General features: G+C 37.0%; 1 protein-coding gene across 1 annotated transcript; it reads left to right on the top strand.

The window, feature by feature from the left end:
• The first annotated feature begins 809 nt into the window (after positions 1-809).
• LOC105222007 (serine palmitoyltransferase 2) lies at positions 810-7596 on the top strand. Its single transcript, XM_011199162.4, has 4 exons — positions 810-1042; positions 5030-6130; positions 6210-6472; positions 6543-7596. Exons 1-4 carry the CDS (start codon positions 845-847, stop codon positions 6757-6759), a joined length of 1779 nt encoding a protein of 592 aa, XP_011197464.2. The 5' UTR covers positions 810-844; the 3' UTR covers positions 6760-7596.
• Positions 7597-16511: the final 8915 nt, after the last annotated feature.

Raw genomic sequence — 16511 nt, 5'->3', positions numbered from 1 at the left:
GATTGTTTGACTATTGCTCCTCATACTGCAAAACTACTGACCAATGCATTTGGCGCCGGAGAGTTATTTTTTAACCTAACAATATTTTTTATTATGAAATAACATAATATGAATGAACCTCGGTTTTCTTAAACATCTAATTATTACTGCTTTACCTCATTTTTCTAAATTTCTTCGTAAATGTACATAACTTTATATATATATCATATCTTATATATAGAAGAAAGCTTTTAACTAACAATTTTCTTTTATAAAGGGACTTTAACATTGTCGTTACAAAAAATTCTCAAAAATATGCCCGGCTTACCCGGTTAACCTTGGAAATCTAAAAGTATCTAAATCTTCTTTATTTTCAAGCAATATGTAGGATATATTTTATTGTTGGATATAAATAATTCTTTCATATTTCTGTTATTTCTATAATATTAATATCAGCTTATGAATGTTTAGATTTTAAAAACATAGTATTTTCAAAAACGTGATCCCTTAGAGGAGCGTCATTATTTAGACTTTTCCATAAAATTTCACAATCATGTAATTTCAATAGGTAGCAGTTGTTAGTTCGCAGTTCTACTCATGTCAAAATATTGTTTTTCTTGTGTAGGTTGTTTTTACGTAAAAGTAATTTCAATCCTCCCTACTGTTAGCAACTTGGAAGCACTGATGGCGTGATAAATTTGTTTATATAGTTTTTGCATTCACACTCATTGGCAGAACCGCTATACCGTAGATATATTTCTACGTTCTCTTGTTTGTGTGAAAGCGAAAATGCGGAGATGCAATAATGGAAAGGAGGCATTAAAATATTGGAATAAATTAGAATTAGTGTTAAAAAGAAGGCAGAATGGGTAACTTATACGGTGACAACGGTGGAGTTGTTCAAGAACATCAGCAAAATAGTGATTTTGTTAATTATTGCAACAAAATGCAAGGAAACTTAGTGGCGGATATGTCCAATTGTGGTAGTGGAGATCTACGTGCACGTAAAAATGGTTTCAAGGCTAATGAGACAGAAGCGAAGCCTGTTAATGGTTGCCTGAAGGTAGAGTACAAAAGTAACCTGGATTTCTTGAGAAGTTCATTTTGATTTCAAATGGTTTTTGCCCTCATTATGGTGTTAATGTCGTAGAAATCGGCAAATGTTAAAATGTTATAATTGAGTGAAGTATTTGTGTAGATTATTGCGTACATGTGAGCAGTAATTGATCTACGTGAGTGTGTGTACTGTGTGATATGCTCGCCGTTGATATCTTTGCTCAATTGTGAAGCGATAAAATACTATAGATATAGCTGGAATTTTGGTGGCCAAAATGTGTAAATATGCACGCTTTTACATGTGCTGGAATAATGACGTGATATTGCCTTGTATGTTTGCACATACTTATGCATGTATGTCACGCCCTTCCCGGCTAATCCGAAATTGTGAATTTAAAAAGGCATACAAATGAATAAAATGTTGAAAAGTGTTAATTATCTTTTATATTTTATTTTTTGTGTTTTTATGCAGTGAACATTTTTAAGAATTCAAAAATGCGTGACATTTGCCCTTTTTGTTGTTTGCCGCTTTCCAATGTCCCATATTGGAATGCAAATGTTTTGACATTTTCGTTTTTTTCCGTTTGCCTTTCTTTCTTGCTTGAAAAGGAAACATCACAAATATTTTGAAAATGGCTTGATCTTTTTTTAAGAATCGTTAGAAATTTATAGAAACCGGTATGAAACTAGCGCGTTTTTAGTGGTGTTGGTTAGACATAAATTTTATATTCTTACGCATTGTAAAATTTATCTTTGAATTGAGCTGTTATCAGTAGATTGACGCTTTTGCGATAAGTAAACTTGTTGAGTAATAATTTGTCTCTTTTTTCGTGTGACTTCACTTCAATGACTCATGCACTCAAAAAACTGCAATATAACCCCCGGATTTTATTTTATACTTTTTTTAACATTAAAGCTGCAGAGATATTTACATAGTTGAATATCTTTGACCAAACTAACCGTGAAACTAATTGTGTTGTTATCACCTTGTGAACCACATTCATTTAATCAATTACTATTGATTATACTTATATGATGTTATTGATAACTGAAAAATGTCGGTGATTTCTGCACTATTAATCATTTCCTTGAAAAATATATCAAAACTAAGGCTGCAGTTAACCTTTGTGGTATTTTTTATTAAACAACAATAACACATTATACACACTGGTGGCCACATAATTAAGGGAAAAATAAAGTTAAAAAAGCACGCGTTTCAGTTCAAAGTTTTTATCATTTAGTTTTCGCTTGAGACTCGGTGTAAATTACAATGGTAAATAATGACAGTGTACAAAAGTGTAGCACTTGTTTGAGCGATAAAGAACTAAAACTTTTACTGAAATTCTTAGGCTTGCTGAATTTCTTGTATTAGAGTGTTTTGCCGCTTAATTACATAATTATACCCTGAACAGGGTATATTAAGTTTGTCACGCAGTTTGTAACACCCTGGAAGAAGCGTTGGAGACCCTATAAAGTATATACATATGTACATATATAAATGGTCAGTATGTTGAGCTGAGTCGATTTAGCCCTGTCCGCCTGTCTGTGTGTATATATGTACATATGTACGAACGAGTTCCTCAGTTTTTAAGATATCGTTCTGAAATTTTGTAGACGTCTTCAAGAAGCTGCTCATTTGTCGGAATAGCCGACATCGGACCACTATAACATATAGCTACCATACAAACTGAACGATCAGAATCAAGTTCTTGTGTGGAAAACTTTCACATTTGACAATGTATCTTCACAAAAGTTGGCATAGGTTATTTTCTAAGATAATAATGTAATATACGAAGAAATTATTCGGATCGGCTTACTATAGCATATAGGTGCCATACAAGCTGAACGATCGGAATCTAGTGCTGGTATGGAAAACTTTTGCATTTGTAAAGATACTTATATTCACGAAATTTATTAGCTAGATTATTTTCTAAGGTAACAATGTAATCTCCGAAAAAATTGTTCAGATCGGTTAACTATAGCATATAGCTATCATAAAAACTAAATGATTGGGATCAAATGCTTGCATGGGAAACTTCCTCACTTGACGATATATCTTCACGAAATTTGGTGTGGGTTATTGTTTATAGAAATAATGTAGTGCCGGAAGAAATTGTTCAGTTCGGCTTAGTATAGCGTATAGCTGCCATACACACCGAACGATCGGAATCAAGGGCTTGTATGAAAAATTTCTTAACGAAATTCGTCATGGATTACTGCTTAAGGTAATAACATAATCTCCGAAAAAAACTGTTCAGATCGAATTACTATAGCATATAGCTTCCATATAAACTGGACACATAGTTACTAAAAGAAATGCACCTGTGAAGGGTATATTAGCTTCGGTGCAGCCGAAGTTAAAGTTTTTTCTTGATTTTTGATTGAATTTTTAATATTTTAACCCAAAAACTTGCAGTCAAGTTTGTAAATTGTATATACTAACTAGAACTTCAAATGGAAATAACAAAACTTACAAAAATTTTAAACGTTGGCCGTAAAAATAGTTGTTGGAGAACTGTGAAAAATTGTTATTTACAAGTACTTGGAGGAAAAGTGTTCTTTAGAGTCATAGCAATGGAGCTTTCATGCTTAATGCCCCGAACACATACGAGGTATGACAATTAAGTAATGAGACTGATTCCATAAAAACCGTATATTTGAAAATTATTCTACAACTCTGCCATCCCCTTCAAAGTAGTCCCTTGGGCAGCTATACAGCGATTCCAGCGCGTTTTCCATGCTTCGTAACATTTCTGGAACGCTTCGACTGGGATGTCCGCGAGTACCATCGTCACGGCCGCCTGCATGTCCGTAATCGACTCAAAATGGGTTCCTTTGACCACCGACTTTGTTTTAGGAAACACTATAGCCACAGGGTGACATGTCGGGAGAATAAGACGGCTGTTGCAGCACGGCGATCCCTTTTTTTAGAGGCCAAATACTGGGACACGCTGATTCACAGTTTTCCCCGGTGGAACGAATTCTTTGTGGACGATTCCACGGCTATCAAAAGAGGCAAAAATCATCGTTTTCACCTTTGATTTGCTCATGCGAGCTTTTTTCGGGCGGGGAGCGCGCGGAGACAACCATTGTGAGCTTTGGTACGACTAAGAGCACTATCACCATACACTCTTACAATTTTAGCTTCGTTTTCGAAGCTGTTTCGCCTAATCTGGCGCAAAATTTTATCGTGACGCGTTGCTCTTGATTTCGTTTTTCAATTTTCGTGACGAGCACTACAAACACACGTCTACTCAACTTGACGCAGCAGGCCAACTAAACAAGCTAGAACGATGGTACATATATCAATGGAGAGGGGAGGGATGCCGGAAAAAGAGAAAGGAAATGTCAAGGTCACAGGTTTACCACAAGCGCGGGAACAAAGTCAGTCTCATTACTTAATTGTCAAACCTCGTAGGGCGCGACAGACTAGAGCCGACATTTTTCAAATATTAAAATACACATGCGCTCTATGTACTCCGATCGTAACTTATGTAGATTAAGACTTACTGATCCAAACGCACTTAGATCGTCGAAAAACCAGCCCTTGACTGGATAAAATCCGGGTCAATTCCGGTGCGTACAACCGGCTGTCGCGGGAACTGTGCACGAAATCAGTGGTTTACTATGCTTTGACTAATTAATGTTTGGATCAGATGGAAAGAAAAATTGTCCCTCGATACACTTTAATCAGGGGTGTTGCTATGAAAACAATTTTTGCGTTAGATTTTCTATAAATGATTGAGTTAAAATAAAATTATAAATACGTTTACTTACTTGTAAAAAATATGTATAGTTAAAAAATAATTAATAAAAAGAATTATTCCTAATTATGTGACCACCAGTATATACATATTTACATGTCCGATACATACTTATGTATCACATAAATTATGATGACCCTATGAAGTTAAATATCAGAGTTAATTTTGTAGCAAATTAATTTTGAGGATATGAAATTTAATAATAATTAGCGAATTTGTCTTTTTTTTAGAATTGCTCCACTAACTCCACGACCTGTCAACAAGCGAAAGGAAAAGTATGCCCTAACAGCAGTCAAGCGTTGCTCACGCCAGCGAAAAAACTAAAAGAATTGGCTGAGGAGCACACCACCAAGACGTCATTCGAGGAAGTACCGCTTCATACTGCCTGCCTCACATATCTGGGCTTCTATTTGCTTATGATACTCGGCTATATAAACCAGTTGCTTTTCGTGCCGAAAGTCGCAAAAGAAGAAAATCGTGATGGCTACGTAACACTCTATGATGCCTTTGAGAGTTTCTACTCGCGTTATGTATACCGACGTGTGCGCGATTGTTGGAATCGTCCCATATGCAGTGTACCTGGTGATGAGGTAACACTAAAGGATCGTGTAACGAAGGATTATGGCTGGAGTTTTCAGTTTACTGGCACTGAAACACGTTGTTTAAACCTGGGTTCATACAACTATTTGGGTTTTGCCGATGCGAAAGGTCCCTGCGCGGAGAAATCTGAAAAGACCGCACGCGAAATGGGTTTAGCTATGACTTCGTCACGTGTAGAGTTGGGTACAACACAACTGCATTTGGATTTGGAACAATTGACCGCACGTTATTTGGGTGTAGAAGATGCGATCGTATTTGGCATGGGATTTGCGACAAATGCGCTCAATTTACCATCACTCATTTCGCCGGGTTGTTTGGTTTTGAGCGACGAAAAGAATCACGCTTCGATTATTTTGGGTCTGCGGCTATCTGGCGCTACCACTAAAGTGTTTAAGCATAATAATATGCGCGACTTGGAACGTGTCTTGCGCCACAATGTGGTGCATGGCAATCCGAAAGCAGGTGGTAAACCATGGAAGAAGATTTTGATTTTGGTGGAAGGTGTTTTCAGTATGGAGGGTTCCATTGTGCGCTTACCAGAGATTATTGCTTTAAAGAAAAAGTATAAAGCTTACTTGTACTTGGATGAAGCACACAGCATTGGCGCAATGGGTCCGAATGGTGGTGGTGCCGTGGATTATTTCGGCGTGGATCCTAACGATGTCGACATATTGATGGGTACCTTCACGAAGAGTTTCGGTAGTGCTGGTGGCTATATTGCCGGTTCAAAGGTAAGCACACTCGTGTGTGTGCCATTGAAAGTGTTTCGTGTTTGCTAAGCCTGCCTTGTTTGCGTTATTGTTTTTACAGCGTTTAATCGACTATTTGCGCACAAACAGTCATGCACATTGCTATGCCAGTAGCATGTCACCGCCCATTGCCCAGCAGATCTACACTTCGATGAGTATGATAATGGGTTTGGATGGCACCGATACCGGACGTCAGAAGATTAACCAACTGGCGCGTAATACACGCTATTTCCGTCGGCGCTTAGCACAAATGGGTGTAATTACGTACGGGCATGAGGACTCGCCGGTAGTGCCCATGTTGGTTTACCTATTTTCAAAAATCGGGTAAGTTTCGACTGCATTTTTGCGTGCTGTGCATTGCCATAATTAACCAATTTGTGATATATCTTTACAGTGCCGTTGTACGCACATTAACAACACGCCACATCGCTGTCGTAGGTGTTGGTTTTCCGGCGACGCCAATCATGGAGGGGCGTATACGCTACTGCCTATCGGCAGCACATACCAAAGAACAATTAGACTATGCACTAGATGTCATTGACGAGATCAGTGATACACTAGGCTTAAAATACTCGCGGAAACCTCGCGAACCCAATCCAATTGAGTATTGAATAAGCACAACTCCCCGCTAAACGAAACTCGCAAACAAAGCGCAGATATCCACACAGTGCTTCTAAAGCGCGTCATGATATTTGTGTGTGTATTTAAGTGTCGCTAATAAAGCAGACACATAGTTTTCCCTAACCGTTAAGCTAAAAAGTATATATGTAGTTGTGTTTAGTAGCTTTTGCTGCATACAAGCTGAATATCTGCACTAATGTTAAATTTACATAAACATTTTCAATATGCAAACAATGCATTACTCTAATATAAATAGAAAATAAATCACAGTTAACAGTTTTACAGTTAATTGCAATTGATCACTGTTTAAATACTGAAAGCGCAAATACGGACGAATTTTGTTCGTAAGCATTGCCGATCCGGTTCAAAAATGTAAATGATAAATAAACAAATCGGCTGGCAACATTTGTGATTGGATTATAGAATAGAGTATGAAACATTTTCGATAAAATTCTTCTATTTATGAATTGTTACTTGATAGTACTGTAACGTTAGCATTTATTTATTTATGTTTATCAATAAATATTTACGCGTACAAATGCTGGTCCAGTCCACTGCTGTTGCTGTCAACATTACAATAATTACAATAACTACATTGAACCACGCTATTCATAATGCTAGAGTGGCAAAGTTTATTATTGCCATTTTATATATTGCAAGTATTTTGTGCTATTTTTATCGAGCAATGTCGTTTTGTGTATAACATTGCATGATTATTTATATATTTTATTTCATTTGTATTTTTAGTTTACTCTTAATTAAACTACTTATAATGAAATAATTATAATAAAGTCGAACAATCAACAAAGTACCCTCAACCAAAGTAATATTTGCATGTTTCAATGATTTGTCTAATAATTAAATTATCCTCTGTTTTCCCAAAGCTCTGCACTAAGTATTGAATTTTGATGAAGGGGTAGTCAACGCAGAAATACACATATCCTTTTTAGAGTATTAACAAGAAGTTTTACCGAAGCCATAATACCCTTCTCAAAATATTCCATGCGAGACGAAATTATGATCGATCAGTTTATATGGCAGTTATATGTTATAGTTATCCGATCGAAAGAATTTGTTCGAATATTGTACGGTTGCATTGAGGAACATTGCATGGAAGACTTCGTTGTTGTAGCTTCCGATATACAGTTATGTGAAAAATAATTGGGAAAGGGATGCATAAAAACAAAACAAGAATAAAATTGTAGTAAGTCATGAAAATTTCCGCCGGTTAACGGCATTTTTTATCACTCCTTATTTGTAAAAACAGATGCCGTAAGACAAATGCAAAGTATTTGCACACATTTCGTAAAAAGCCATTTTGTTCTTAACAAAGTTCGCAAGCAGTTGTGCGATTTAATAAGGACAGCGTGCTATATAAAATCAGCATCGAAAATAGTTTTACTGAAACGTGTTTTTTTGCAGATGTTTTAATATCAATCACTTTAAACGTGGTTTTTTTCTTTTTATTGTATCGATATGGGAAAAGATAAGCACTGCGATCCGAAAACTCGAGAACATATTAAATATTTAGTGAAACAAGGAAATTTGTACAGAAAAGTAGCGAATTTGCTGAATGCTTTGAAAACGCTGGTTAAACAAACAGTAAAATAGGCTTCCCAGATTGAAACACGTGGTAGGAAATCAAAAATAGCGTTATTTGTCAAGAAGATATAGTTTGCTATGTTAAGAAAAATCCCGCCATTTCTTTGAAACTTATAAAATGTGATTTGAATATTAATGTTGATCCCTTAACTAACCGCAAAGTACTTATGAAGGAAAATCTGAAGAGCCGAAGCACGAGAAAAGGGCCTATGTTGACCGTACAACAAAGGTTTAAATTTGCTGAAGGACATGTTCTTTGGCGTAAATAACAATTACGTAACATTTTCGGGTTTGACGAAACAAAAGTCGACTTATTTAATTCTGATTGAGGTATTCATGATGTAAAAATGTCGAATAATGCAGCCTATAACCCTAAGTATACGATAAAGACCGTTAAACATGTTGGCGGAAACATTATCGTTTGGGAATCGTTTTCATACAATTGTTTCGACGGGCCGTCGCCGGCCGATTGCTGCAATTACGTCGACGACATAAAACGATACGCCGACCAGACTTCGGACGCAACAAACTTCAGGCATACACTGACCGTCATTCACAATGCAGCCATTAACACCTTCACCGACTCCGTCTCAGTGAATGGTAAACTTGGAGTCAAACCACCACCCATTGCAGACGAAGAGCTCGAATTGCAGCGGGAATCGGCATTGGCCTATGTGCAACTTCGTTCTCGATACTGTAACAGATTAAATTACTACTTATCCAGAATCGAACCTGACATATTAAACATACATATGTATGTCCGCGTGCAACGAGTCCCCGCATGACACTCACCACCTGCATGCTATGCTAACCCCACACATCTGATACCCCTTTCCCTATGGTCCGACCTCGTCCAAACAGCCCGTTTCCTGGGCCTACAGTTGGATGACCTCGATATCAACTTATCTACTCCTTAGCATCCTTACGGGATTAGACACGTACCATCAATTCCTTTGCCTGACGTTAATATCGTACTATTATCTGCATGTGATGTGAAGGAAATTCCATCTGGGGAGGATACCACTCCATCAATCTGTGAATAAAGTGAGTTATTAGGTGCGAAACTGGGTCCACATGATATTTCATTCAACATTGAAAGAAAAAGTTGCATTCAAAACCCCGAGTAACTTAAATCACTAGTGATCTACTAAGTATGCTGAACAATTCTCTGAAGATATGAAATCCACTTTTACAATTGCCATTCATGAAAATATTAACCTTCAACTTAAATGCGGTGCATGTGCTATATAGCAGTGTCCGGCTAAAAACAGACTTCAAGTGGTAAACCGCAGCGGATCTCCGTTTCCGCGATTTCACTTTGACTTTATTACGAAATAGGTTGATAATGAGACTAAATACTCTTTGTTTGGTTTTCACCATGCAGTATTGCCGCTCTAGTATGGGAGAGAATACTCGCTTGTCTAAAAGAGGCTGCACTTTGAAACAGTCGCTCAAACTAAGTACCGCTTTTTACGAAGTACGTACGATTTTAGTACTAGTGTTATATATTTTTTTAATTGTTTACCCATAAGTGTCTATTACTTGTGTACAGGTATCACGTGCATTAGTCATTCATTCGATACAGGAAAAATTTAAAATTTCTTAAAATAAAATGAAGTAAATCTCGCTTTAGGCGCTCAAAGGACCGCAGAGAATGAAAACAAGGTGTGTTGTTGGAATACAATACCTCTCTTATTGACTCTAAATTTCCACTCCTTGCCTTCAGACGGCCCAATTGTTGTCAGTACAGTTTAAAATAAGATTTTAGAATTAGGAGAGCAGTTCATAATAAAATATTTCGTAACGTAGATGTTTGTTAAATCCTTTCGGACCGTCAATTCTGGCTTGGTCGCCGTTTTCGATGGCACTCTGTGGTTTTATGAAGACCATTTTCTTCCGACATTGTCGTAAATGAATCACTTTTGTTCCCACTAACCATTCAATGATTTCCATTACTTTATCGATATTTTTGACCTTTTTTTGACGAAAAATACATATGTCCTCGAAAATTCACAAAAATCTCTGGATCTTTTTTTGTGGGAAATATTTTCTTTCTAATGCCATATAGCATTAAATCCTACGTAGTTATAACGGGTGATCCAAGTAATCGTGCCAAGCTGTCATGTTATTATTCAGTATTGTTTGGCATTTACAAACCGTTCAACTTTATTAGGAAAATTCATGTTTTGTAAAGAATAGGTTTCGCGTGCTTCGCTCAACTTATGGTCAACATAATCGATCTACTGAGCGTACTTTTCGCAACACAATCACTAATTTTTTCGTGTTTGGATAATATTGGACCGAATAGACCAAATGAGAGTGTACACGAAGGCCGTGGATCTATTCGGCGCCGTTCGCAACAACTCGGACTGACGTATGGAACGACAACGCATTTTACGACGAGATCTTAAATTGAAAGCTTACAAAATACAGGTTGTGCCAGAACTGAAGCCGGTCGACCTTCCCAAGTAAAATCGGTTCACTCTATGGGCTCTTGAAAAGTTCCAAGAAAATCCGAGCTGCTATTTCATTCAGAAAAAACAACGGTTTGGTGTGGTTTATGTTCCGGTGAAATCATTGGTCCATATTCCGGTGAGAACATAACCGTCAATGGCGACCGTTATCGCACCATGATAACCGACTGTTCGATGCCTGAAATTGAAGCTCGTGATCTCGGCAACATTTGTTTTTAACAAGACGGCACCACACATCGCATCAATCAACGGATTTATTGAGAGAACACTCCGGTCAGTAGATAATTTTACGTTTTGGGCCTGAAAATTGGCAACCAAGATCGTGTGATATCACCCTTTTTAGACTTTTTCCTGTGGGGATATGTAAAGTCGAAAGTCTATGCGGATAATCTTCAGATCTTGGAGCAAAATATCATACATGTCAATAGTCGGTCCGTCCGTGCAAGCGATAAATTGGGTAAAAATTTAGAAATCTTGAGGAAACTTGGTTAACGTGTTTTTTGACAAAAAAAGAGAGGATGAGTTCGTAGATGGTCGTAATCGTTTTACCACCACGCTCACAAAACACCATTAAATAAAAATAAAAACGTGCCATAACTAAGCACTAAATTAAGAAATATAACTACGGTTTGACACACAAGAGAAAGGTGCATCTGTGGGTTAAAAAGTTTGAAAAACTCTGATTCCCTCGCCTTCCAATATACAAGTCAAGAGCCAAATACTGTATCTGGATAAAACTTTGCACGAATAGTCCCTTTGAAGGTGGCGCCTTTATAACCAAAAATTGTTGGATCAAAATTATTCAAGCACCCAGAAACCGAATATGTGAACCCTAGTTCCTAATAAAAAATATATAGATCAACCTGACAGATATGCTATTGAAAAAAACTCCCGGCTTTGATCCTTAAAAGTTGCGAGAGTATAAAATGTACTTGTTTCTGATTCCGTTTACTAAGGTCACGCGAAGAGCGATAATCTCTAACGAACAAATAATAAACTCTACTTAATATACTAACAGAACTTCTTAAGCTCATCACATAATTGTTAACAGGCCTATATCTTTACCAGTTAGTTTACTCGATTCGCTAAAGGAATGATAACCAAGGTGCTTTAACCTTTTCCATGCGAAATTTTTAGTTTTGCCTTATGAGTAGAAATCCGATAGCACTTTATAAGTAGATGACCTTTATATCTAGACATAGTCCCTAATGCAATTTGTCTCACTAGTTCTCGATTCTTCCATGGCCAGAAAAACCTTGCTATCGGGTAAGAATTAACTCAAACTTCGCAGAGCTCACGCGAAGTTCATTACATGAGATGTTGGGCCGCAAGACACAAAACATTATAACAAATCCTTTATTACAAACTAAAATAAAGAGTTCCCGCGCAAGTTAAGGTATTATTTCTATTATGTTCGCCTATGTTCGAAGTTCTAACTTTCCGCATAAGCTGCATAATTAAATTTTAAGCGGGACAAATTAAAGAAAAAAAAGTAAGTATATGTGTACTTATTTATGCCAAAAAACTAGAAAAGCTGCCACGGGGAGCCTAAAGAATACTTGCTCACAAAATTTTTCCTTTTTGCTTTTGGCAAATTTTGTTTCTTCGTGTACTAAAGTAGTTGTTAAGAATGTACCTTTTTCCTTTGCGCATTGTTCCTCAATCTCACGCCACAACCAATGCCATTGTTTTGGTTTAAATTGGAGTCGCCACTATGTTCACCGAACAACCGAGCGTTCGAATCGCAAACCAACCCAACTTCAACCGGTGCGACCGCCCATTGTCGTCATAATAGACTTAGAAAGCAATAAAGCTGCCTCAAAAATCCTACCCAAATAGATAACAAGCTTAATAAATAAAATAAGATCAACGCAACGCATCCGAAAAAAACCGAGTTTAAAAATATTTCTACACTCGCACCTCATCTGATTCTGCTTTTCAAGAGCACTCCACAAATACTTGCATTCGAATTAGATAGTATTATACTGATACTTTTGTGCAGTTGACTAAATCTAACACTTTTTAAAGTTATCTCAAAAAGCAGAAGGCCACTAACAAATGAAAAGTGGAAGAAGTAAGGTAACTCAAGCTCGGGCTTGGCTGCGCTTTATAAACCACATTCGGTAAAGATTTCAATGAGCTAAGAATCAGCTATGGAAGTTTAGAACCAAACACGAACAAATCAACCATTTCCAAGGTTCAGCAGATAATACGTTTAGCTTTATAAAAGAATTTACTGAAAAGTTTAATACCCATATTCATCTTGATTTCCAAATGAGATTTAAGAGGGAATGTTGCCCCATCAAATCTTTTTCCAAGATTTTGGATCAGAGGCGACTGCAATCATAGTAGCAGTATATGTACTTTGCCAAAGTGCAGCCCCTTTCAGACAACCCAGTATTCTCTCCTACAGACTACAAGTTTGAAGACCCAACAAGCAGTATTTGACCTCATTATCGAGATACTCCACAAAAAAAAATTCCACCTGGTTAAAGCAGAATCATTGGAAATTGATGATGATCGATAAGTTTGCAAGAAAAAATTTTCTCGCCTCAATACGGGTAATTAGAAGCTTCTCTGTTTCCTTGCGATTAAGCACTAGACGCCTGATTATAATCCGACACTGTTTAACATGTATACATGTGTTGAAGCTAAGCATTTAGTCGGACGGCAATTGCAAAAGTTGTTTGGAAGAGATTTCAACCCTATCTCAATACTTTTTCTTTGGCAATTCCTATGTTGAAAAATGTTGAATTTCATATCTTCAGTGAAGATACCTCGGCAAACCAGCAAACCTAATGATCCGGGAATGCTAAGCTAATCAAGGCGTTGGGTGTGAATATTTCCTTTTATGTCACAGTTGATGGATTGAAAAATTATGAGGGCTGATTTGCATCAAGTTTTCTAATATGTATTGACTCAATATATGCACAGATGAGACACATGAATGGACAAAACGTTATGACTAAACAAATTCGAAAGTACAAAGAAATAATACCCAGTGGGACTTGTTTTCCTTGTGTATAAAACATGTTATAGGGGGTTTGTTGAAGAATAAATAACAAGTGCAAAAGTGTACAAAAATAACAACAGTGCTCATAGCGATTGGCATTAAAGTGTCCTTCTGCTCGTTACCGTTTTCTTGAACAACTTCAGTTTCTTGTTGCTATTTTTACGAAATCTTCTTCAATGAATGTGAACGTGAAAAATGAAACAAAATTCACTGTGACAAAATATACACAAGAAACCCGACAAAAACTGTTACAAGGACATATTGCTACCCTTTTGCTGTATCGACCGCATGCCACAGACCATCCTTTACAGTGCTCTTGTGAGTGTCCTTTTCGGGCACTTGGTATTTGGCCTTAACGCCCGTTTATTCACAGTGGGCGGATTCTAAGGAAGAAGTGCGTAAATTTTGTCTACATACTAAAAGTGAACAACAGTAAGGGATCTAATGTGTACCGATTTAAAGTAAATTGATGCTCTTTAGACTGGCTCTCGGAAATTTCCAATCAACAAATACGCAGCGCCTTTAGTTTTCGTTTTTTATGGTATATGTCCATGGAGGAAACTCCAATATAAGCGGACTAGCAATGTCGGTCAGTCGTTATTACACCGGATTATCCAAGTAGATATACTTTTTTCAACCTTTGACAGATCACGCGTCCGTTGTGTCAAGCTGTAATGTTATTTTTGTTCAGTATTGTTTGGCATTTCATCAAGGAAAGGCTTACCCCTGAACAACCTTTACAATTCTTTCAATTTTATTAAGAAAACTCACATTCTGTAAATAATGTGTTTTGTGCGCTTCGCTCAACTTTTGGTCAACACAATCGGCCTCTTGAGAATACTATTCGCAAAGCCATCACCCATCTTGAGACCCAGCATTCATTATTGGAAAATATTCGACCGAAAAGACCATGCCCAGTACGCCGTCATGAAAATATAGTAGCCGTAGATGAGAGTGTACACGAAGACCGTGAACAGTCGATTCGACAGCATTCGAAACAACTCGGTCTGACGTACGGAACGACATGGCGCATTTTACGTCGGCCGAGATCTTAAATTGAAAGCGCGACCTTCACAGCGATATTGTTTCTCTCTAAGGCCTCGTGAAAAGTCCCAAGAATATCCGACGTTTTCGAGCCAAATTTTGTTCAGCGATGAACTCAATTTATGTAAACAAGCAAATTTGTAGAATTTGGGACGAAGAGTAACCTGAAGAGATTCAAGAGCTGTCATTTCACCCCACAACGGTTCGGTTGATTAGTCCACCAAGATCATGCGATATCATCTGTCGGGTTTTTTCCTTTGGGGATCTGTAAAGTTTAAAGCCCATGCGGGCAATTTCGATTCGATTCAAGTCTTATGGCAAAACATCATTCGTGTCATTTGCCAGTTACCAGTCGAAACGCTCGAACGAATCATCGAAAATTAGTCTCAACGGATGGACCTTCTGAGATGTAGCCGCGGCGAACATTTGAAAGAGATAATTTTCAAAAATAATTGCCAAAGAATGATCTTTCGATCTTTCACTTATAAATCTGAAGTTTCTGTAGTTTTTCTTTAAAGAAGTGGGCAACTTCGAAATGGATCACGTTTCGAAAAATAATCTCGAAATTATTATTATTATTTGGTAATCCATAGAATCGACATGAGGCCGGTCTGTATAGGATTTGAAGAGTTATGAAAGGCAAGTAAGTTATTTAGGCGTCGAGATCTAACTGCTGAGGTTTAGGGAACAATTTCAACAGTTGACATTTGGAATTATACTTCTAGACCTTGTTGTTTTAAATGTTAATTATTATAAGACCTGCAGATATTCTATTTACTATCTATGATACATATATACTCTATTCTATGAGTGAGTTTGAACATGGAATGGTGAAGAGATACTTCCTTCCTTTAGTAAAGTTAAAGTTGACTAAATTCAAAGATAAAAAGTTATGCATTCCTAAATCAGGTTACAATATTTGTTATATTTTTGTAATAAAAATGTATAAACCTTCAACTAACGTTGAGTACCTCACACCGTTAAATGGGTTACATTACCACAATCCAAATTTATTTTAAGAAAAAAGATAAAAGGAAGTCCCACTAATCTGAATAGAAATATTTGCACTTCGATCCCACTGTGCACCTTTTGACGCGAATTGTCCTGCAGCTTGTTTACGTTTTTGTGGTCTTTAGCAGCCAGAAAACAGCTTGCCTTTTTCCACGAATAGTTGTTTTATCTTCTCACGGTAATTAACTTGTTTGCTATCCGTCTTCACCTTTCCACGTTTTCAGTGTAGGTGGGCACATTTAAAGTCCTTCATTCAAGTATTGAGAAAAAGAGGCCATTATTTTCGGTTTCTTCTCTTATTAAAGTGAAATATATTGTACTTCATCCATCTTGTAAAGGCTGACTTTCGATTGCATGGAAATAAGAAATAGAGTGAGTTTCCGCTTAAATGTAATTAAATAGGGATATTATTTGGTACTTGCTTAAGACTTTACCGTTGAATTTGAGCAGAATTTTTAAGAAAATTTCGAGATAATTAGTAGGTTTTGTGAGTTTATACCAATATCAAGCACCAAGTGACTCCTGGTGTGTTTCCACTTCTGTAAATTAATATACTACTACTGTGGGCAAAATACAGTCAGACTTTTTAATTTAAATT

The sequence above is a fragment of the Bactrocera dorsalis genome, unplaced genomic scaffold (genome assembly GCF_023373825.1).
Source record: "Bactrocera dorsalis isolate Fly_Bdor unplaced genomic scaffold, ASM2337382v1 BdCtg253, whole genome shotgun sequence".
NCBI lineage: Eukaryota > Metazoa > Arthropoda > Insecta > Diptera > Tephritidae > Bactrocera > Bactrocera dorsalis.
This window is presented reverse-complemented; position numbering and strand designations above follow the sequence as displayed.

Excerpts from the sequence above, each read along its gene's own strand:
- LOC105222007 (XM_011199162.4), top strand. The coding sequence starts at position 845 with ATGGGTAACTTATACGGTGACAACGGTGGAGTTGTTCAAGAACATCAG. Across the intron at positions 1,043-5,029 it reads CTGTTAATGGTTGCCTGAAG|AATTGCTCCACTAACTCCAC; the intron begins GTAGAGTACAAA and ends TCTTTTTTTTAG. Across the intron at positions 6,473-6,542 it reads TACCTATTTTCAAAAATCGG|TGCCGTTGTACGCACATTAA; the intron begins GTAAGTTTCGAC and ends ATATCTTTACAG.